Source organism: Dama dama, chromosome 27, assembly GCF_033118175.1.
Source record: "Dama dama isolate Ldn47 chromosome 27, ASM3311817v1, whole genome shotgun sequence".
Classification (NCBI taxonomy): Eukaryota; Metazoa; Chordata; class Mammalia; order Artiodactyla; family Cervidae; genus Dama; species Dama dama.
This window is the reverse complement of record NC_083707.1, coordinates 33,214,730-33,238,189: the sequence shown is the minus strand read 5'-3', so window position 1 is coordinate 33,238,189 and position 23,460 is coordinate 33,214,730. Positions and strand designations below refer to the sequence as shown.

Below are 23,460 nucleotides of genomic sequence, written 5' to 3'. Positions count from 1 at the left end.
ACAACACAATCTCTATCAAAATGCCATCAGATGTTTTTATAAGAATTGACTGAATAATCCTAAAATTTATATAGAAACAAACTTTTGACTGAGAACAGCCAAAATAATTTTTTAAAAGATTAAAAGTTTGGAGAACTTACACTACTCAATATCAAAACTTAATTACAAAGCTCCTGTAATAAGGCAATGTGTTATTGGTGTAAGGATAGAATATAGATCAAACAAAGAGTATGGAAGTCCAGAAACAAACCCATTTATGATCAACTGATTTCCACAAGAGGTGTCAAGGCAATACAGAGGAAAAGTCTCTCCAATAAATAGAAGACAGACTTAAAAATGTGGTATATGCATACAACAGAATGTTATTCAGCCCAAAAAAGGAACAAATTAGTGACACACGCTATGCCATGGATGAACCTTAACTATATTATACTAAAGAAGTTAGACACAAATGTTGCTATGATTCCATTTACAAGAAATATCTAGAAAAAGCAAACATCTAGAGACAGAAAGCATATCAGTAGTAGTCTGAGGCTTGACAAGAAACAAGAAATGAATACAAACAGGCACAAGGAAACTCTCTGTGGCAAATGGAAATATTCCAAAACTGGACTGTGGTCATGGTGGCACAACTGTGTAAGTGTACCAAAAAAATCACTTAGCTGTATACTCACAGCAGGTAAGTTTCAGGCAGTGTAAATCATTCCCAAAAAAAACTGTTTAAAAAAATGATAAAGAAGGTGCAGGAGTTCCCCATTCCTGGGGACACACGCAGACACTGAATGAACTTCTATCAGGGCCACTAGAGTGGAGCCCCATGACCTTCATAATTGACCTCACTGTCCGTCACTAAGAGCCTGTGGTCTTTTTGACCCAAAGTGCTGGTATATACAATTTTTGTGGCTTTTCCCAGTTGCTGTTCCTAGGACTATAAAGGAGAAAACATTTGTGGCTGATTTTCCAAATATTTCACTTGAAAACACTGAACATGGAATGTTTTTCACCTTTCGTCCTGTAAAGGCAGCCCGATGAAGCGGCGTGTCTCCCATGTCATTTAATACATTTACTTCTGCACCAGCCTAGTAAACATGAAAGCTTTAAACATCTTCCACATATCAAGAAATATACAGAGGTGAAAATAATTTCCTAAGAATACAGTAAATATTTTAAAAAATTAAAATACTTAATAGTGACTGGTTGTCACTAGTAAAAATAACTCGGTTCACATTAATATACTTGGTTGGCCAAAAGGTTCGTTTGGAAAACCCAAACGAACCTTTTGGCCAACCCAAAAGTAAGCTTCGTGAAATGAAAAATCTACTTAACAGAAAATAGTTTCTTTTGTTTAAAAATCTATCTGCCCTTCATTCTACTTTAGAAACACAAACATTAAAAAAAAAAAAAAAGAAAAACCATCTCTGAATAAAACAGCATATTTTTTCCACCAATTTAATAAGTCTTAAGGGAAAAAAGAAACAGACATCATAAAGTAAATGGTGGGGGAACTGGAGCTTCAAGTGCTGCCTTGGCTCCCGGATTTCATATTTGGGGCCAACAAATCAATTTTAAAATGTAATCCAATTTCAGAAATATCAGTATGAGTGAAAAATTATTCATCACAGAACTGAGAAATACGAGTTCTTAAATTACACAGTGCTCCTTAACAGATTATGACATTATTTTTTAAATACATAAAATGTGCTTTGGCTATTTTTTTAAACTATGCTCAAAAAAACAATGTAGTATCTCCATTAATTCCTATGTTTATTTTTGCAACTTTAAAAAGTCACTAATGTAAAAAACAAACAACTAAAAAACCCAGAATTTTAATTAAGCTAATCAAATTCGTGTACTTAGCAAAGAAAAATCAAGTGACAAGCGATTGCTAAGGCCATTATGCATTATGGTCCAAATGGCTTTTCCTAAGACTTCTATAATTTACATAGTAGCCATATTTTCTATTTATTGAAAAATCAAAGCCATAAAAATACCTTTAACAGATCCTGGACCACCTGTCTATGTCCAAAGTAGCACGCCAGGTGAAGAGGTGTCCAGCCCAAATTAGACTTACTTCTTCCTGAAAAAAAATGGAAAGAGGCATTTTTAGATGTTAGTGAGGTAACTTTACAGTAAAATTTCTCCCTAGTAGCTGCTCCAACATACTGGTCAGGGGCTCCCTTTTACCCAGCACTGCTGATGTGTGAGACTTTACACTAAGAAGGGTGTGCAGTGAGATGGGCCCAGATTCTTGCCACCTTCTAACTCAATGTCCTCGTTCTTAAAAGAGGGGCAGGACACCTGATGCGGGTTACATTCCTACCAGTCTGTGGCTCTAACATGCCGAGTGTCTAACCATTTTGCCACCATCAAACGAAGATGTGGTTCTCTTGGCCATAGCATTTCATGAAAAGCACCTCTTTCTGAAAACCTGTCCCGCGTTAGCAGGCTGGGTAGGAAGGGGAAACTAAGAACCAGTCTTTCCTGTGTCTGGAAAGCTGTCAGCGCCGCAGATAGAGACTGAAAACGGAGTCCTGACTTCACATAAAACCTTAGGGAAATGAGGGTAAGGGTTACCAGTGTGGTCGAGTCCAACTAGAGAACAAGAACCAAAAGTAAAAAGCAATAAAAAGTCAGATCCCAGCTGAGGAGAGGTTTAAAACAACTGAGTGTGGTGAAAGCAAGCAATATAACTCAGTTTAGGCAAGGAAAAAAAGGCGCTATGGGTTAGAGCTGAGAAACTTCAGAAGGTCACCCAACTTCCCGATCAAGCTTGAGAGAATGCAGCCTGTCAAAGCACCAACGCCCACCGCCCGGGGGGTCTACTGAAGCCCAGGGGCCACCTGGCCCCCCGAGGAGGAGCTGGAAGTGAATGGCTGCTCTCAGCTCCTGGATTCAGGTTTGGGGCCCACAGAAAATCCACCATCAGCCTCGCTGTGCCCAGAAGAGACCTTTAACCGCTCCTAGAGGGACAGCCAGCGCCAAGAGTGTCCCCGAGACTGCCTTCCCTTCACTGGACCCCAGTACTGTTCCCTCTCCAGTGGGCACCCACCAGAGCCCCTAACTCCAGAGGCGATACATCCCTGAGCCACAGTCCATTTCACGTAACACTTCTCTTTACCCTCGGTCCTCAACTGACAGCTCGCTCTCTCTGATGACAATGATTCTCCTTTATCTCTTGGACAGGGGAGGCCCTCCAGTTTCCACAGCCCCACTGGTCCTCACGGCACAGAAACCCCATGAATCTCGCCATCGAAACCCAACTCGGTCTTTGCCCAGTGACCTCCCTCATGTTACGATCCCTCTGTTCTGCCATTAAACACAGCTACCCCAGCCTCCACCCCCACCCCAGAAGACTTTCTCTGATGCTATCTACAGCCTCCCAGTGGCTCACCCCTCACCGCCTAACTCTGGGCAACACAGTCTCTCTTTGAGGCAAATCCTGCCACCACTACAAGGGTGTCTACTGTGATTCAGTAACCTGGTGTCTCAGACACTCAGCTTCCCTCAGTTCAGTTCAGTCACTCAGTCATGTTCAACTCTTTGTGACTTCATGAACCGCAGCACGCCAGGCCTCCCTGCCCATCACCAACTCCCGAAGTTTACTCAAACTCATGCCCATCGAGTCGGTGATGCCATCCGGCCATCTCATCCTCTGCCATCCCCTTCTCCTTCTGCTCCCAATCCCTTCCAGCATCAGGGTCTTTTCCAATGAATCAACTCTTCGCGTGAGGTGGCCAAAGTACTGGAGTTTCAGCTTCAGCATCAGTCCTTCCAATGAACACCCAGGACTGATCTCCTTTAGGATGGACTGGTTGGATCTCCTTGCAGTCCAAGGGACTCTCAAGAGTCTTCTCCAGCACCAGTTCAAAAGCATCAATTCGTCTCATTTCCCCACAAACCTGGCCTCTGCTCTCCATTGGGTATCTGATCCCAGAGCCTGAGCCTGAATACCACCGTCACGTCTGGACTCAGGAACAGAGTCTCCACTTTCCAGCTTATTCACACAGGCAAATCCCACCTTATTCTTCAATGGAACCAACTGTCAAGTTCTTTAAACACTTTGCTTATATGTAAACATCCCCACCATCCTCACTTCCTTCAATTAGTCCAGCATCTATTTCTTGGTCCTCACATCAACATCTCGCTGCCGATACCCTCCAATATCCCATCTTTGTCACAGCAGCTTAGAAAAACCTCAGAGCCTGAAAAATACATTTGCTCAATTTTTCTATAACCACAGTCAGGTCACTAACAGCGGTGGAAGAAAAATAACAGAACCCCGTAGATTCATGGCTCCATCAAGTCGGGATCTCACACCTCGCTCGGTGAAGCCCTCGCCAGGGTCCTCGCCACAGTGCCCTGTTCAGGGGTCTCTCCTATGCTGCCCCACAGGTACTTTAATCCCTGCTACTCCCCTCAAGCCTCTTTCCCAGACATCTGCTTCTTAGCAAACGATCTCCTCTCAGCTTCAGGGAAAAGAGAAGTTTTCATAGGACTCTCTGGGCTTCCTAGCAACCAATCCACCCCCGTACTTCTGCCCACAGGCACCCTTTCATCCTTCCTCCTGGGGCCTTAGGATAATCACACTTCCCATAACGTGGATGCCATGCTCTCCTCCTACTTCCCGGGCACTCCTTTTCCTCTTTATCTTTAACCTCTCCCTTTTTCATTGCAAATAGGAAGCAACAGGTAAGTATTTGCATCTCTTCCATCCTACAAGCAAAAGCACCCAACTCCTCTCTGGTCCTGAACCCCCTCTGACCATCGTCCCCTTCATTCTCACACTCCCCTTCCCCATCTACACTCCTTCCACCTCATTCCCTCCAGGAGCTAACCACTGACTGCGGACCAGGTTCACTTCCCACCACATCACTAAAGCTGTCCTCACTTTATCCCAGTAAGTTGTGTCGCCGGATTCTAGGGGCACTTTCCAGCAGACAGCACCCTGCGTCACTGGACAGTGTCGGCCAGCCCAGCCCGAGCCTCCAGAGCCCTGCACCCCATGGGGCGTCTCCACGGCTCTGCACTTCCTCCGAGGGCTCTGCGCAAACTTCCACTTTCTCTACTTCCTCTGATTGGGTCATTTCACTGGAATCTCCAACAATGACACCTCCTGGCGCTTTCCCACAGCTTTACTTGCTTATATGCTCTTGACTTCAAACTCCACATTTCCATCTCTTATTCAGTTCTATTGTTCAATTCTCTACTGTTCACCTCCACCTGGAGGATACAGGAATACCTTCTGCTCTGGAAGTACAAAGCTGAATTCACTTACCTCACACTCGCACACAAAAATTCCCTGTCCCCACTACCACTTTTCACAATTAACTGTCCCATTATTCACCTCACTTCTCAATTCAGAAATAAGCTGCTGATGCTGAAGCTCCAATACTTTGGCCACCTGGTGCGAAGACCCATCTCACTGAAAAAGACCCTGATGCTGGGAAAGACTGAGGGCAGGAGGAGAAGGGGGCGACAGAGGATGAGATGGTTGGATGGCATCATCGATTCAATGGGCATGAGTTTGAGCAAACTCCGGGAAATACTGAAGGACAGGGAAGCCTGGCATGCTGCAGTCCATGGGATCACAAAGAGTCAGACATGACTGAGCAGCTGAAGAACAACATCCACTTTCTATGGCCATCCCACCCTGAAAGGGCTCGATCTCATCCGATCTCAGAAGCTAAGCAGGGTCGGGCCTGATTAGTACTTGGATGGGAGAAATAAGTACCACTTTGGCTGGCTTTCTCCTTTTCACCCCTTCCACAACGCAATCAGCCCTATCAATTCTACCTCCTAAATGTTAACTATATCTAAACACTTTTCACCACTCCCACTGCTTCTAGTCCCAGTGACCCACCCCAGTCTCCTTTGAGTTACTCAGCAGCTTCCTCACATCTAGCATTTCCACATGGGATTCTGGACCAAGAAATTCAAATTTCCAAAATCTTAAATTATTCTTAAAATACTCCAAATATCCTTTACGCTCTTCACTATTTACTATGGATATCCAAAATTTTTGATCAGTAAGAAATATCAAGTTTAGAAATATGTACAGAAAATTGTACCCTACACTCAAGATGAAAACACTGGAAACACCAGCAGATATTATGGGTGATGGGCTTCCCAGGTGGGGCTAGTGGTAAAGAACCTGCCTGCCAATTCAGGAGACAAAAGAGACATGAGTATGATCACTGGTAGGAAAGATCCCCTGGAGAAGGAAATGGCAACCTACTCCAGTATTCTTGCCTGGAAAATTCCATGGACAGAGAAGCCTGGTGGCCTACCGTCCATGGGGTCACAAAGAATCAGGCACAACCAAGCAACTGAGCACATACACACATTATGGGTAATACTCAAGTATTTTCTCATGCAGACCTTTCAACAAAGTGAGAAGACAGCATCATACAGAATCATGTTTATATGACCAATACAAGCTCTTATTTTGCTTTAAAAACATATTTCTTGGAGTACTACTCACAGAATTTATATAAAGCATGTTATTCAAACATATTAGCATTTACTTTATTTGCAAGAATGTCTCACCACTAGCAACAGACATGAACACACACTCCTAACATGGCAACAGTTGCAAACAAAACTGCCCAATTAGCTCCTCCTTTGTGCCCCAAGCCTAGAAGTACTGACCTTCACCTACAGATTCCCTCTCTCCCTTCAACCAGACATCATATTGCCTGGATTCCTTCCAACCAATAACATCTCTATGTTGACTGTTGAACTTTAAATCTTGCAGAAGAATTATACTACACTTTACCATTTCCTCAACTTCTCAGGGTTTGGAAAAACAAATGAGATAGAAAATCAAGAAATGGCAGGCACCAAGATTCCCACCCGCAAACACTCACACACCCAGTCCCAGCCCTCCCCACTCACTCCTGTGGGTGAACTCACCTCACCTGATTATAGCTGTTCCTCTGCACAAACCCTTCAAACCACCCTTAAGACAAGGCTGACTGACAAGTATAATGAGGGTGAAATTTTGAAAAAGCATTAACAGCTGTCTCTCAGTTTTACATTTCCTAGTAGGTGACTTCTCAAGAACTAGCCCGAGGTAACCATGGTCAGGGTGGAGGTGAGCAGAAAGTAAAGGGTCCCTGATGATGATCCACCAACCAGGCATGCTTCCAGCTTTCAGAACAGAACTCCAAGGTAAAGGTTAAGAACCAGGTTTCCATTTTACATATGCTAATGTATATGTTTCAGTGCCATTCTCTCAAATCATCCCACCCTCTCCTTCTCCCATTGAGTTTGAAGCCAGAGATCTGTAACAACCTGGAGGGATAGAGGGGGGACAGGGGTTCAGGGTGGAGGGACACAAGTGTGCCCAGGGCCAATTCATGTTGATGTATGGCAAAAACCATCACAACATTGCAATTACCCCCCAATTAAAACAAATTTTTAAAAATAGAACCAGGTTCCTGGTGAAGGATGAGAAGATTTTTAGAATTCCTTTAGCATTCCATGAACCACCTCGGGCTACTTTCTGACAACTCAGAGCATGTTTTCTTCCCTGCTGCAGAGATAATACTCCATCCCCACTGAGGGTGAGTTGCTCGAACAAAGAAGGGGAATGCAACATGGCAGAACAAAATACCCACCAAGGACTCGGGGCCATGTGAGAGGAAAAGACGTAAGATGGGACGCAGGACTCCTGACCCTGAGCCCAGAGAGCGAGGTAGGTTCAGGGAACAATGAGAACGGGCAGTGACAAGTGGGATGCTAGGAAAAGGGCCCCCAGCAGGCACCGAGCCGAGCACCAACCTGCACAACGGCCAAGTCAAAGTAAACTCGGCAGTGCAGGCAGAGGGAAGGTCAAATGCTGGTCCCCAAGGCTGCTCTGAGCCCCCAGGTGTCAACTCAAGATCCTGTGGCCACACCCAAGGAGTGTGTCCAAGGTGAACCAGCAAGCCTAGGCCATGTGTCAGATGGAAGATTAAAGAGGCTCAGGGTGACAGGAAGCCAGCAAGAGCCAAGGTGAGACTCCTCAGGCAGCCAAGGAGCACATCTGCGCTTACGATAAACTGAAACACCTGCGTGTGACTCCCTGTGTTTTTCTGCAGCTACAAGGATGAGCTGGGAGAGAAGCTGCAGAGGAACCAAAGGCGGTACACACAGAGAAAGGCTCACCTTTACACTTAAAGGCCACCTTAGAAAAAAAAAGGCCACCTTAATGAGATGGGCTTCCCAAGTTGACGCTAGCCTGCCAATGCAGGAGGCAAAAGAGACCTGGGTTTAAACCCTGGGTCAGGAAGATAGTCTGGAGAAGGAAATGGCAACCCACTCCAGTATTCTTGCCTGGGAAATCCCACGGACAGAGGAGCCTGGCAGGCTACAGTCCATGGGTCACAAAGAGATGGGCACGACGAAAGTGACTTAACACACACTGAGATGGGAAAGGACACGGATGAGAGGCTCTGGGAGGCCAATCATTTTACAAAAAAGCCACTGAGATGGAGGGACCCGAGGACTAACATTTAGTCCTCCAAACTCCCAGAAGGAGAAGGCGCTTGTTGAAACATCTGAGCCAATTTAAAAAATAAACTCTATTTCTCTGCACACTTGAGTTTAATATATTTGTATTTGCTACACAAGACACGCTGTGATTTGGCAGCTGCTACTTACTCACCCCTCCTATCTGCAAAATCCCTGCCATCGAGGCTGCTTCTCACTTTAAGACACTGGCACATGACCTTTCTTCTGCCTTGAGCCCTTTTTTTCTCTATTTTTACCTGGTTATGTCTATGCACTCTTCATATATCACCATAGGATGATTTCCTCCAAGAAACTAATCCTTCAAGTTCTAGTTACACACTTCTTATACATTCCGTGACACTCTGCATGTCATAGCTCTTATACTCTGTACATATTGTGCAATAAAGACTAGTCTGAGCTAGTAATCTACTAATCTCAGTGAGGGAAAGATCCTGTCTGACAGTATTTTAAGGTACTTCACATGATCCTGGGCATACATTAAACATTCAAACCTGCTGCTTCAACTGCAATGTCTTCGAGAAGAAGAAATTGTCATAGCATGTATCCTATGGGCTCAAGGATTATCCCTGTAGTTTGTAAGGTTTAGGATCCATGACAATTTTAAGACAGGATCTCAAGTTTGGGGGAGAATGGATACATGTCTATGTATGGTTGAGTCCCTCTGCTGTCCACCTGAAACTATCTCAACATTATTAATGGGCTATACTCCAATATAAAATAAAAAGTTAAGAAAAGAAAGACTGACACTCAATTTCTCTTACTTAGAGGGGAGTAGAAGAGTATCCACTCTTACAGGGCTTCTTCCTAGGATAAGAGATGGAAATTTATGGCAAGCAAGTTCAAAAGGATTAGCACTAAATAAATGATAAAGTAGTGTATATGTGTGTGTGAACTTAGTCGCTCAGTTGTGTACGACTCTTTGCAACCCCATGGACTATGGCTTACCAGGCTCCTCTGTCCATGGGATTCCCCAGGCAAGTATACTGGAGTGGGTTGCCATTTCCTTCTCCACAGGATCTTTCCAACCCAGAGACTGAACTCAAATCTTCTGCACTGGCTGGTAGATTCTTTACCACTGAGCCACCTAGTGCATACCCACAAGAAAAAGCGAAAAGATACATTCAAGGCTTACCTTTGCAGTTAATGTCAGCAATTACTTCATTCCTTTCCATGGTTTCTAATAGCTGTCTTACTTCTTCAGCATTGCCGTTTCTGGCATGATGGAGAAGCTGTTGTTCTGCGTCTGTGCTCATTTCTAGATTTAAAAAATAGTAACATTGCTATTAATCTAAGAACATATTTAGCTTCTGGATATTCTGCCAACAGATAAAGGGGAAAAAGATCCTCTTCATTTTGTAGCTAATAAGACAGACAAAAGGAATAACTACACCAATCAGCTGCAGGGTCAAAATTTGACCTTGAGACTCTGTGCTCTGTGTATTATTACTGAAGCCTACATGACTGAGTGACTGAACCGAACTGAACAGCTTCCTTACCTGCAGAATACAATCAACTTCATGACCTGTGGTAAGATTATGTCTATGAAAGCTAACTGTCAAAGTATTTTGTAAATAGTTATTAGTACAACATTAATAATCTTATGACTATAAAGTTAAAATATGGCAATTCATCAGTTCGTATAGAATTATCAAAAGACTGAAATGATGTAAATGAACACATTGGAAACGTGTGAGAAAATAAATTACAGATAAGGATCCTGGAGTCACCATACTTACCAATAAACTCATTTTCTTATCAAGCCTCAAGCCAACTATAGAGGAAAACAACCAAATTTAAAGCATTTATATCAAAATGTTATGAATAGCAATTCCCAGAAAAAATACAAATTTCTTTCATACTAATAATCATTTGGGCTTCCCCGATGGCTCAGCAGGTGAAGAATCCACCTGCAGTAAAGGAGACGTGGGTTCAATCCCTGGGTCGGGAATATCCCCTAGGGGAGGGCATGGCAACCCATTCTAGTACTCTTGCCAGGAAAATCCCATGGATAGAGGAGCCTGGCTGGCTACAATCCATGGGGTCACAGAGAGTTGGACATGACTGAAGTGACTGAGCACAATAATCAGTTAAATGCAAATAGATCAAGCACAATGGTATTTTTTGCCTACCTCATTAGCACAAATTAAAAAAGTAAACACACCAAATGCTGGCATGAACAGAAAAGGTGCAGTCCAGTAAACTGTTAATATTATGCATATTATATATAACTTGCACACAAGTTATAATACACATATGTTATCCACACAAGTTATTGCACACATATGTTGCAGACAGAGGAAGAGACAAACTGTCAAGATGAAATAATTTCAAAATACACAAATACCCAGGGAGGATGCCAGAAGATGGCCAAGTAAGCAATACCAGGACCTGTCTTTCCACCTGCACAACAGGTGCACTTGCAGAATCTATCTGATGTAACTACTGTGGAACTCTGGAGCCTACTGAAGACTTGCAACTTGCCAGGGAAGACTTGGAAGGTAACTGTGGTGATTTCAGCTCTTAGCAGAGCAGCGGTTCCCTATCCTTCAGCCACTCAGCAGGCATCTGTGCATATGCTCCTGCAGCAGCCTGCTGCAGTCAAGGTTGGCAAAAAAGGACCCTGTCCTCCAAATACTGGGAAGCTAGGCTCTGATCACTGATTGCTGCTTCTGATCACAGATGTGCAGACAAACAAGAGGGCAGTCATTGTTGCTGCATCTGGCCCCTTGTTGCAAGCCTTTCCAGTGGGCTGGAATGCCAGGAGATTTAAACAGCTAGCACCCTTTTGCCCCTCATTCATTTTTCCATTTTCCCCCTAAATTTCCCCTTAATTGTCTACTAGTAAAAACTAGGACATTTACAACCAAATGCATATGTGGGGGAAATTACAACGTTGACTGCTCATTCCCACCTGAAAGCTCAAAAGACATGAGACAACCTTAAGTTTATACCTCAGGCTGGCCTTCAGCAGAGAGGCAGTCTACATCAAAACAAACAAACAAAAAAATAGCAAACCCTGGGGAAGAGGGTGTTATTTGATTTCTAGAGTTACTGCATTAGATTCAAAAGTCCAGTTTTCAGCAGTGCTGTTCCCTCCCAAAAAAACACAAGTCACACAAAGAAATAGGAAAGCAGGGCACACTCGAAGGAAAAAAAAACAAGTCAACATAAACTGTCTCTGAAGAAGAATAGATGGAAGATATACCAGTCAAAGACTTTAAAACAACTATCTTAAAAATGATTAAGAAGTAAAGGAAGAAGTAGAGAAAGTCAAGATGTATAAACAAAATGGAAATAAAGATAGAAACCTAAAATGAAGCCAAAAATAAATTTTGCAGCTTAAAAGTGTAGTAACTAAAGTGAAAATTTGACTCAAGGGATTCAAAAGCAGATTTGAGCAGGAAGAATCAGTGAACTTGAAGACAGGACAACAGAAATTATTAACTCTAAGGACCAGAAACAAAAAAGATTGAAGAAAAGTGACCGCAACTTAGGAGATCTGTAGGACACCAACAAGCAGACCAACAGGAATCACAGGTGTCCCAGAAGAGAAGGGGGTAAAGCATTTGAAGAAAAAATGGCCAAAAACCTCCCAAATTTGGTCAAAGACATGAACATAAATATCCAAGAAGTCAAGGAACACCAAGATGAAATCAAAGATATATAATCACACTTTCAAAAAACAGAATTTTGAAAGCAGGCCAACAGAAAAGCAAAACGTCACAAACAAGTGATCCTTGATAAGATGATCGTGTATCTCGTGAGAAACTCTGAAGGCCAGAAGGCAGTGGGTAAAGAGTAAATACTTAGGAGTTAAGTGTGTGCCTGGCTTGGTCTTAACCGTCCTTGGATTGTCTGGGTTCGTGCTAATCACGCTTCTGCATGTCTGTGTTCTGCTGCCTGATCACCTGTGGGTGCCCATGTCCCTTCCTTGCAAGTCTTCTGCGTCCACCCATTCCTGAGAACTAGAGCCAGGCCTCCTTATCCTCAGAAGAACAGGAAGAGCAGCCTGTTCACCTCACGACTCCTGCCGGCCACGGGCCCAGAACCTGGTCCCTTCAGAGCACTACCAGATAACCCCTCTGTGCCCAGAACTCACTCACGTCCCCCTGAAAGGGCTCTTATAAACCCTCAGGAAGACAAACTCAGACTCTAACCCAGAGATTGATTTCAGAGACTATTTTCCTAGGAGATGTCATCTAGCAGTGACCATAATGTCCTTTCTTCTCAACAGATTGTTGATCGGCGTTTACACTAACCACCCTAATCACCTCTGCATTCATTTATAGTGCATATTTATTAAAACATTCGATTAGTCATTTAAAAAGCTTAACAATACTTATATTCACTGCAGCCCTATTTATAAAGCAAAAAAGTTAATGTCCATTAGTAAAGGTTTGTTCACAAAACTGAATACTATGAAACAATAAGATTGTAAAAGGAATTTCTAAAACTATGGCATTGCAAAGTATCATCAAGTCAGATGGTTTTAATATAACAATCTCTGTATACGTTTTACATATTCACAGAAAAAGAAATACATTAGGATGATAGCAGTGGATACTTCTGACAGTGAAATTATGAAAGGCTTTGATTGTCTTTTGACAGTTGTGCTTTCTAAACTCCCTACAATATAACAGCTTTTAATCTTTATTAAAAAAAAAAGTTACTGAAGATATAAAACAAAAAATCTTGTCAAATTAAATGAACATTTCATCACAGGTAATTTTTAATATATATTTTAGCGAGACAAGTACATTATATAAAGAAGTGACAATCTACTTTTGCCGGCATAATACACAAAAAATGTTCATTTAATATATTTTTCCTGCTTTTCAAGAATGAATCAAAGAACACTTGAAGTATCTTCAGAACATACTAGAAGTTGTTTAATGTTACCTTGGGTTCTTACCACACTGGGTTTACAGAAAAAAAGTTGTAGTTTTAAGTTTTTCAACTTCTGTATAATAAATATGAAAAGGGTAAAGTCAAATCTATTATTTAAGCACTCCACAGTAATATAATATTCATATGATATTCAAATGAATATCATATGATATTCAATAATAACATATTCACCACAACAGTTACTGATAAGCACTGGAATGAGATTAAGAATTATTCAAAGGTTTGGGAATTCCCTGGTGGTCCAGTGGTTAGGACTGCTGGGGCCTAGGTTCAATCCCTGGTCAGGGAACTAAGATCCTGAAAGTCGAGCGGCGTGGTCAAAAAAAAAAAAAGAAATTATTCAAAGGTTGCAAAGTACCCACTAAGGACAGAAACTGCTACAGGCACCGGAGGTATCACACAGTCCCTGCCCTCCAGACAGGGCACACATGCGCTCGGTCACACCAACACGCACCTAGTACAGTAATGAGTAAGGGGTAGTGGCTGTCCAGAGGACAAAGGGGGTGATTAGCCCTTTACCTGCATTAGTGAAGGAAGGAATCACAGAGAAAGTGAAATTCAAGCTGGGACTTGAAGACTGAGGAGGTCACCAAGACCAGCAGGACAAAGGTTTCTGACCCAGCTGGACAACTGCTACACCAGGAACAATCTTGGGTGAAGATGTGATTCCATTTGGTCGTGGTGAGTTTGAGATTCCTGAGGGAAAAAAGAGAGGGAGATGTCCAGTAAGCAACCAGTTTATACCAGCCTGAACACAAGAAAACAGTTCTCGGGGAGAATTATAATAATCAGTACATTAGTGTTCATTAAAATCATGAGGGTAATCAGGACCTCTTACTGAAAGAAGACCAAGAGTGAAGGGAAAGTGACTATGATATAGCAAGAAAGGTCTAAACATGGATAGGGAGGCAGGGTGGGGTGGTACCAGGAGAGGGTGGGAGTATCAAAACCAAGAGAGGAGAGTGTTTCCAGGGGGGGCTGACACTTTTTCCTTCTCCCCTAGTGGCTCTAACACTAAATCAAAGTAGCACAACTCCAAAAATATCTGCAATTTAAAGACCAAGCAAACTTCTTAAAATGATAACAGCACGATTTAATTAGCCCAGTAAAACATGATCGTTATGTTCCTTTCAGCTATGCCACAAAAAAACCAAGATATTCCAAACCAAGACATAAAAACATGTGCATTTTTTTCTTAATCCAAGAACCATTATAAGGCAAAGTCTGCTGCTATCTATGCATACCTGAAGATTCAGAATTCGATACATCTGTAGTAGCTAAAACTTTACTCAGGTTGGCATCTAGGTAGCCAGCATGGGCTAGGAAGTTGTCCACCGTGAAGTCCATGAGCAGCTGCAGTTCACTCATCACCACTAGGTCAGCATCCCTTCCCCTTTCTCTCCTGTCACTGTATGACCATCAGTAAACACTTCACTGAGGGCTGACCACGGTACAGGCATTGTCCTATTAGGTGGTGCTACACTAATGAATAAAACCCGGCCTTGCATTAGAATAACTTTGTTTTATGTTTTATCTATATATTTTATCTATATATTTTTATATTTAAAAAATATAAAAATCCATGTTTTATCTGTATATTTTTGTTATGTTTTATCTATATATTTTTATATCTTATCTATATAGTTTTATCTATATATACTTTAATATATAGTACATATTAAATATATATAATATTTATATATATTTGGGGGTGGGCACCACACTGCAAGGCTTGCAGGATCTTAGTTCCCCGACCAGAGATTGAACTTGGGCCATGGCACTGAAAATGCAGATTCCTAACCACAGGACCACCAGAGAACTCCTGATAACTTCTGTTATAGAAAAGTCAACTATACAAATAAATTACTATCCACATTTCTCAAGAGGTCTAACTTGCCATCTCCACCCCCAACTTCAACTACATCCCCTTAATAAGCCTTCACAGCACTTCATGTTTGCCACAAACATTAGTCTGTAGGTGCTCATGTGGTCATTTCTTTGTTCTCCCCATATACACTACAAACTTAACTAGAAAAAGGGTCCCAAGTCTATTATGTGTCCCCACTATATCCCTAGCATCCAGTAAGGTACCCAGAACACAGCAAGCAACCAAATATTAAATGGATGGATGGATGGATGAACGTGGACTTAGTTTTTCAAGATCAAAGCAATCAAGTATACCGACAGGAAGGCCTAAAAGTAACGTGCTTATTATAAGTGGTACACTTTCATCCAGTGATCAAAAAATGAAGGCTTTTTTCCCCTTATATGCCACAAGAAATTAAAATCATAGCAAAAAAGGAAGATCTTTTAAAATATACATTCCAGGATTATTTAGTATGATCACTGCTAATTTGATATTAATACACCTCTTAACTTATGAAGAATTTGTAGTTAACAGTTAACAAATAGGAGGAGGAAAAGTGCAGACAGTGACAGATTTTGTTTTCTTTGGCTCCAAAATCACTGCGGCCCATGACTGAAGCCATGAGATTAAAAGACCTTTGCTTTTTGGAAAGAAAACTATGACAAACCTATTAAAAAGCAGAGACATCACTTTGCTGACAAAGGTCCGCATAGTCAAAGTTATGGTTTTTCCAATAGCCATGTACAGATGTGACAGTTGGACCATAAAGAAGACTGAGTGCAGAAGAATTGATGCTTTCAAATTCTGGCACTGAAGACCCTTGAGAGTCCCGTGGACTTCAAGATCAAACCAGTCGATCCTAAAGGAAATCAATGCTGAATATTCATTGGAAGGACTGATACTTTGGCCACCTGATGTGAAGAGCCAACTCACAGGAAAAGACCCTGATGCTGGGAAAGACTGAAGGCAGGAGGAGAAGCGGGTAACAGAGAATGAGATGGTTGGATAGCATCACCATCACTCATGACTCAATGGACCTGAGTTGGACAAAACTCCAGGATATAGTAAAGGACAGGGAAGCCTGGGGGTACTGCAGTCCATGGGGTCAGAGAGTCAGACACAATTTAGTGACTGAACAACAACAGTTAACTTTAGAAAAAATACAAAAATCAAAGAATCCAAATTCAAATGTTGAACAGATGTTAAAAAATATTCTTTGGACTCATGAGAATTTATTTCAGAAAAGCACTGTCTCTGATGTTTAAGCCAAAAGAAAGACAAGTAAACCCTTAATGCATCTTATGAGACTAGATTTTGAACAACATTCTATCAGCACACATAGTATTGATATTTTTCAGTGTCACTTTGTGGATGTGTTCAGCCATTCTTTTCACATACATGCAGCTCCAAACTCTTGTTTTTAAGATTAATTAACGAGATTTTAATGGCCAAGAGAATGTTCAAGAAAATAACTAGACAAAAACATCTTGAGCTTCAAAAACTGGGAGACTAGAGGCCACTTTGCCTTGACTCCCCTCCTCCAAGGTTCACTGGGGAAGACAAGCTTCTAATTCTGAATTATTTTGTGGAAAGCAAATTTACATTTTGCTGTTGTATAAACACTGTGAGTGAAGTGAAAGCTGCTCAGTTGTGTCTGACTCTTTGTGACCCCATGGACTATACAGTCGATGAAATTCTCTAGGCCAGAATACTGGAGTGGGAAGCCTTTCCCTTCTCCAGGGGATCTTCCAAACCCAGGGATTGAACTCAGGTCTCCCGCATTGCAGGCGGATTCTTTACCAGCTGAGTCACAAGGGAAGCCTGTACATTACTTAAGCTGGTTCCCATACTTGATATACACCACTAAATCTCCATTAATTACAGTGGATAAATTCTGTGGCCCTAACAACTCTGAAATCTTGACAGAGAAACCCTAAAACTGTAACTTAAAGGGCAATCAACTCGTTCAATTCAACCAGAGGTCTATTATTTTACAAACTGAATGGCTATTTTTCTTTACTATTCCAGCTGAACTTATACAGAATCAAAGAAGAAAATTCCTAGAGAAATCAAAGACAGTAAAGTTCAATAATCAGAGCTAATTCACTCAAGTACCAGAAATTCAAAATATTAAATGATGTGCTTTTGGACTTCCCTGGTAGTCCAGTGGATAAGACTCTCTGCTCCCAATGCAGAGGGGCTTGTATTCAATCCCTGGCTGGGGAAACTAAGATCCCACATGCCACATGGTGCAATCTTAAAAGAAAAAAAAAAAAAAAATTATCTGTCTTTTAAGAGTTCTTAAAGGTGTCTGAAGTTAAAATTCAAAGACATCCACGGCTAACTTTATTAGACCACAAATATAGCAATGCTTAACGGGACATCATAAAGTATCAGTAAAGCATGGTGATCCTCAAAAACTTAATCATAAAATTACCGGATGATCCAGCAATTCCACTTCTGAGTGTATGCCCAAAAGACCTGAAGGGACTCTTGAAAGAGATATCTGTTCATGATCACAGAAGTGTTCTTCACAACAGCCAAGAGGTGGAAGTTGCCCAAGTGCCCCCTGGCAGATGACTGGATAAGCAAAATGTACTACATACTTACAGTAGACTACTACTGTTCAGCCTTAAAAAGGAATGAAATCCTGAAACGTGCCACAATAACGATGAACCCAGAACACATTATTTGAAGTGATATAAGCCAGACACCAAAGGACAAATACGTGACTCCACTTATATATTTGGAGTAGACAAATTCATGTAGCCAAAAATTGAAATGGTGGTGAATAGAAGCTGGGAGAGAAGAAAATGGGGTGTTAAGTGTTTAATGGGTACAGAGCTTCAGCTTGGGATGAAAAAGTTCTAGAAATGGACAGAGACAATGGCTACTGCATAATATATTTTAAAATGGCTAAAGAGATTTTATGTTCTATGTAATTTACAATTTAAAAAAATGAGGAAGCATCTAAAATTTGAGTCTAACAAGTGCCAAATAGCTTTTGAACTAGTAAAAAGTCAAAGGAAGCCAACTATTCAAAACACCCTATGACTATGTTGTGATTATTTTTAAAATTCTCAGATATTGATTTTATGCTTGGTAATACATTAAAATATTTGAAGTATACTGTATACTAGGAATTTGAATAGTGAGAAAAATTAAATATTTATGAATATATTTTACAAACCAAGTCTTTAAAACCAAAAAAAACCCCAGTGTGCTCAGCACTGTATTCCAAAGTATTCAACTGCTTAATGGTATATTTTTTCCTCGATGATTTTCCAATACTGTATTTTAATATAAGGAAAATATTAAAAATCAAAGTGACTATGTTAAAACATGACGACAGAAATAAAATAGCTTTGCTCTCAATCTTATTAGTTCCCAGCAAGTAATCATTAAGTTCTTTTATATTATATATCCCAGGTGTATGTATGTGTGTATATACCTATTTGTACATAGGCATATACAAATGTATATGTATAAAATTATGACATTTGTGATAACACAAATAATTAAATGCATTTTTGCTTGTTTCAGAAATTTAGCCTTGGCAGACAGATTCATATTTAATCTAACACTGCTTTTAGAGATGGAGAAACTGAAAAGCACAAAGGGTACTTGCTAAGGGTATGACTTTACTAGCCACAGCCAGAATTTAGAACTTCTAGTCAAGGGGTGAAATATTAATGCTACATATTTCATAAAACTCAATTCAGCCTCTAAAATTAAAGGTCCCCGATCCTAGTTATTGTTCACATGTGCGAACACCAAGGAAGCTGAATCTGAATTTTAGCTTAATCCTCTCATTTTAGGAAGCTTTACTCATTGAAATAAGATATCCAAAATATGGCAATTTAAGGAAAAAGACAGCAAATTTTAAAGTCATTTTAGGAAGCACCTGCCTCTTTCTTTTAAAAATATGAAATTAAGTTAAAAATCGCTTTATTTTTAATTCAGTGAAACTTTCTCGCTAACTTCAACAGGACTCTGTGCCCAGACCAACAGCATCATCCTTTTTGCAGGAGAAATGAGAGACACCTGGCTATAATTGTAGTATGTCTTACTGCAGTTTGTAAGCCACTGAAATCAATGTAAAATGCCTATACCAAATTATATTTAACCTATTTACATTATCTTCTCTATTCATATTCATTATATACCCATACTGACTTGGATGCCATAGAGATATAATAAAATAATCACCCTTCTTGCTATTTATTATTTTATCTTCATTCAGTTGAAAATGTTAATGTTTAATAAAACCAGTAAAAATTAAATAAGCTTCCCTGCTTTATGAAATTGTTTAAACCTTAAATTGCTATACATTTTATCTGCTTTAACAACCAAGAACTAACCCTTACATTCATTCCTGATTTGAATTTGAACTTCATAGATTCTAAAAACTATTAACTATAGTTTCAAATTAGGTTGGACCCATAGAAGCAAGAGAAGTTCACAAATTAGATGAATATAGTTTTATATAACAATAATACTCACCAAAAGAAGGCTGATCAACTATCACGTTCTAATGATAAAATTCCTTACATGTCAGATAGTGTACTTAAATGTTTCCTATTTTGATTATCCCACATTTGAAAATTATCTTCCAAACTTAATGAAATATGTTGCAGTACTGATCAGTCACCCACTATATGACCAGAATTTTTCTTTAAAGGAAAACTTTAACCAAAGTAAAAATGTGGTTACTTTTCATTGTCACATGATAGGAAACTGTACAGTTAAAGACCACTTTCACTGTATAGCACAGTAATTCCCTATTTGCTGGTTGATGAATATAGTGACTCAGATAAAGTGACCTACTACATCCTCCTACTTGAACCGTTTAAAAGTATTTCTTATATTTGCCTACGTTATTAGTGAAAGAGGACAGGTAAGTGAGAAAATCCTACATTTCTAGGGATCAAGAACATCCTATAAGATAATTATATATGATCACCAATATATTCTGTACAAAATGCATGAAAGTATCTTTTCTGACCCCTCATTAATGACTTCTGGAAAGATCGGTGTAAGCTTATTGCTAACAATACTGCTAACACCTGTCCTTTTTCTAGGAACGGGAAAGAATTTACAAACCAATAAAGTTCTAATTACCACCAGACTTGGCTTATTAACCACTTCAAATTTTTTTACACGCCCTGGCTTTCTCCCCCATATGTTATTAGTTAAGCTGATTTCCACTTTCTCTTGACTACTTTTCTCAGTGAATACATATAATGTACAAAAGCTCAGCTCCTTGTAATAGCAAGAGGTAAGAAACTGTCAAAGCATGAAGAGTGATATATTATGATTAAATATAGATGTGACTAGGTAAAATAAAACCACATGAAGAAAATTTTTATTTTGTTAAATAGACATTGCATCATGTTATCATGCAAAAGAAAACTGGCTGTATTTTTCTACCTAATTGCTGGTTCCAAACAAGCACCATTTCCCTTTGCTTTGGAGAAAGAGTGGAAAAAGCAATGTTTTACAGAAATAACATTTAGCTGTTCTGAATTACAGGTGTAAGTGCTGTGCAAATAATACCTGCAAGGCTGAGAGCCTCCAGGGACAAGGATCAGCCGCCCCCACCCCAACCTTTTACTGAGGAAAAAGATATTCAGCAAGTGTCATCTGATAAACAGACCGGGGCAAAAGCCTGCACTAATACACAACTGCTTCAGATAAATCTATTCAACTTGCAGCAGTTAACTCCTGTTTTGCATATCAGTTGCTCAAGGCTAGAAGAAAAAGATACATTCTAAAAAGGAACATTACTGACAGTTTTCTCCCCTTTCTCCGCTCATAGATTGTAGGTAGAGCTCCTAGAGTAGAACTAGGGGATACAAAGAGGGTGGATTTTGTAACTATTCTGTAATTAACACAGAGACCTTTAAATTCAGCAGGGGGATCCAGAAATTATACCTACTACTCACTGCAAAAAATTTCCTTGCATCAGAGCCAGAACGCGAACACTCCTAAGCCATCAAAACAAATCGAGTGTTTTCCAAATTCTGAAATAAGAGGTGAGGACATCCCGAACTCTAAACCCAGAATGCATCAATTACAATATTACGATATGGCTGAGATTGTCAAGAAAAACATATCACTGATTCTACCCACAAACACCTAATCACTAAATTTGCAACAGTCTAGTTTAACTTAATAGCACATGCCAACGGTTCAACTTCACTGTCCGCATGAAGCTAAGACGTTCACAACATAAACTACATCAAGACAACCCTTTTCAACGCCTCCTGCCAAACAGCAGGGCCACCGGGTAAATAAATCTTTTTCTATTCAGTTCAGTCGCTCAGTCGTGTCGGACTCTTTGAGACCCCATGGACCGTAGCATTGTTTCTATTAGGCAACTGCAATCTTCCATGCTGTTTCTGAACTCCTTTGATGGTCTTTGGTGCTAGTGGGAACTGACCACGAGGTACACAGTGAGAAGGGTCACGTGAACAGCTCGTGACTTCCACTGTGAATCAACCCTCCTCACGATAGTAGGAAACTCAAAGTTGGGATGCACACATCCAAGTACCTATAAAGCACGCAGCTGATGACTTCTCAGGGAATGCATGAGGCACCGGGACGGAGTCCCAGCACCCAGAGTGGAAATGCAACAAATGCCAACGTCTTACTACTTGCAACAACTTCCCCGCAGCGTCGGAGCAGCCAGGGACTTCGGGGAGGTCGAGGTCTGGGTCCGAGCCCGGCACCTCCAGACCCAGACCTTGCCCATCCTCGGAGACGCGCCCTCACTCCCCACCACGCGCAGACAGACCTCCCCCAGCACCATGCAGGGGAGAGCCCGCTTGCCCTGGAGCCGGCCTAGGAAACTGACCTACGCGGTCACCCGGGTTCCAGATATCCCGGGGTGGGGACCACAATCGCAGGCTGCCCGCCTCACGCCCAGGAAGCGGCCGTCACCTGGCTCGCACTCCCGGAAGACTCGCGGCCCCACGGATCATCGGTCTCGGCGATCCCGGAGCCCGGCGGAGCGCGAGGCCGCTTGGCACCACTCCGCGAGGTGGCGCCGCCCCTCCGTGCGGCCGGTCCCGCGAGCGCGCGCGCGCTCCAGTTTTATTTACGCCGTGCCCGGGCACCACGTGACCGGCGCGCGGGCGGAGTGGCGCGCTCGGCCCTCGGCCCCGCCCCCGATCTGGCATGCCCCGCCCCCAGCGCGCTCTAGTCCCGCCCGGATCGCCGGGGATGGTCTCAGCATTTGCCAACTGCTGCCAGGATAGGCAAGGACTTCACGCTCCTCCCACACGCCCCGCCCCAAGAGAAGGACGGACCCTACTTCGAGGACACCCAGGAGCTGTGGCACGGAAAGGAAGCCCTCCAAGCCAAAGCAAATATATTTATAAATACTCAATACATTACCCAGCTGCCCAGGTTTTTTCTTTTCTGCTTTGGTTGCGACTTTACTCTTGGGAACTTAATAGGCAGTGTAAATTAGCTGCACCTCTCTTTTCACATGTCAAAGGATGATCTTTAAATGCTATACAGGTGTAAGCATCTAAGATGGATGAGAGTAATGTATGCTTAAAGAGAGATTTTACAAGTTTTCCTTCACTTCGTCCCCGCATCACACACCTTTCATAGAGTCCATCTCTACGGACTCGCACGACAGGTCTAGCCAGAGTAGTTAACACATAGTCTATTATGTGAAGATACACAGTCTAGTGTAATTACACGTTTTAAAAATAAGCATAGCTGAAAAAGACAAAGTTACGAGCCTACGAAAAAGTTTTCAGCTTTCTTGTATTTTCCCGTGTATTTAATGAACATGTTCTTTTGTAATGAACAGTAATAAACAGGTATTGTATTTAAGGGGCGTAGGTTTTCAGTTAAGTCTAGAAACCTGGTTGAGAACCTATTACAGGCCAGTTGGTCACTGCACTTGTATGTGATACATGATGTGTCAGATCTCTTAGAAGGTTTCTGGAGAACACAAGAAACCTTGCTTATATATCCTAAGCTAGCATCACCTTTTCTTAGTAAAAAAGGCACTTGAAGAGCATGATCCTTTAAAGGTGAATTGTGTGGTAACTAAGGCAGTCAAATTTGCCTCACAAAGAAACCTCAGAGCTTATTTTCTAAGAATACTGAATTACCTTCACAGCCAAAATAAAAATTGACTACCTGAATAATTA

General features: G+C 41.4%; 1 protein-coding gene across 4 annotated transcripts in view; it reads right to left on the bottom strand.

Moving 5' to 3' along the window:
• The window catches only part of OSBPL1A (oxysterol binding protein like 1A), a 202,478-nt gene extending 180,126 nt beyond the window's left edge, over window positions 1-22,352 (bottom strand). For all 4 annotated transcript variants that reach the window (XM_061131363.1, XM_061131360.1, XM_061131362.1 and 1 more), the window contains exons 1-5: window positions 22,146-22,352; window positions 13,942-14,118; window positions 9,647-9,769; window positions 1,992-2,077; window positions 1,005-1,079 (exon numbers count right to left, since the gene is read on the bottom strand). In XM_061131363.1, coding sequence (XP_060987346.1) covers window positions 1,005-1,079; window positions 1,992-2,077; window positions 9,647-9,767 — 282 coding nt within the window. In that variant the 5' untranslated portion in view covers window positions 9,768-9,769; window positions 13,942-14,118; window positions 22,146-22,352. The remainder of the gene's footprint in view (window positions 1-1,004; window positions 1,080-1,991; window positions 2,078-9,646; window positions 9,770-13,941; window positions 14,119-22,145) is intronic.
• Window positions 22,353-23,460: the final 1,108 nt, after the last annotated feature.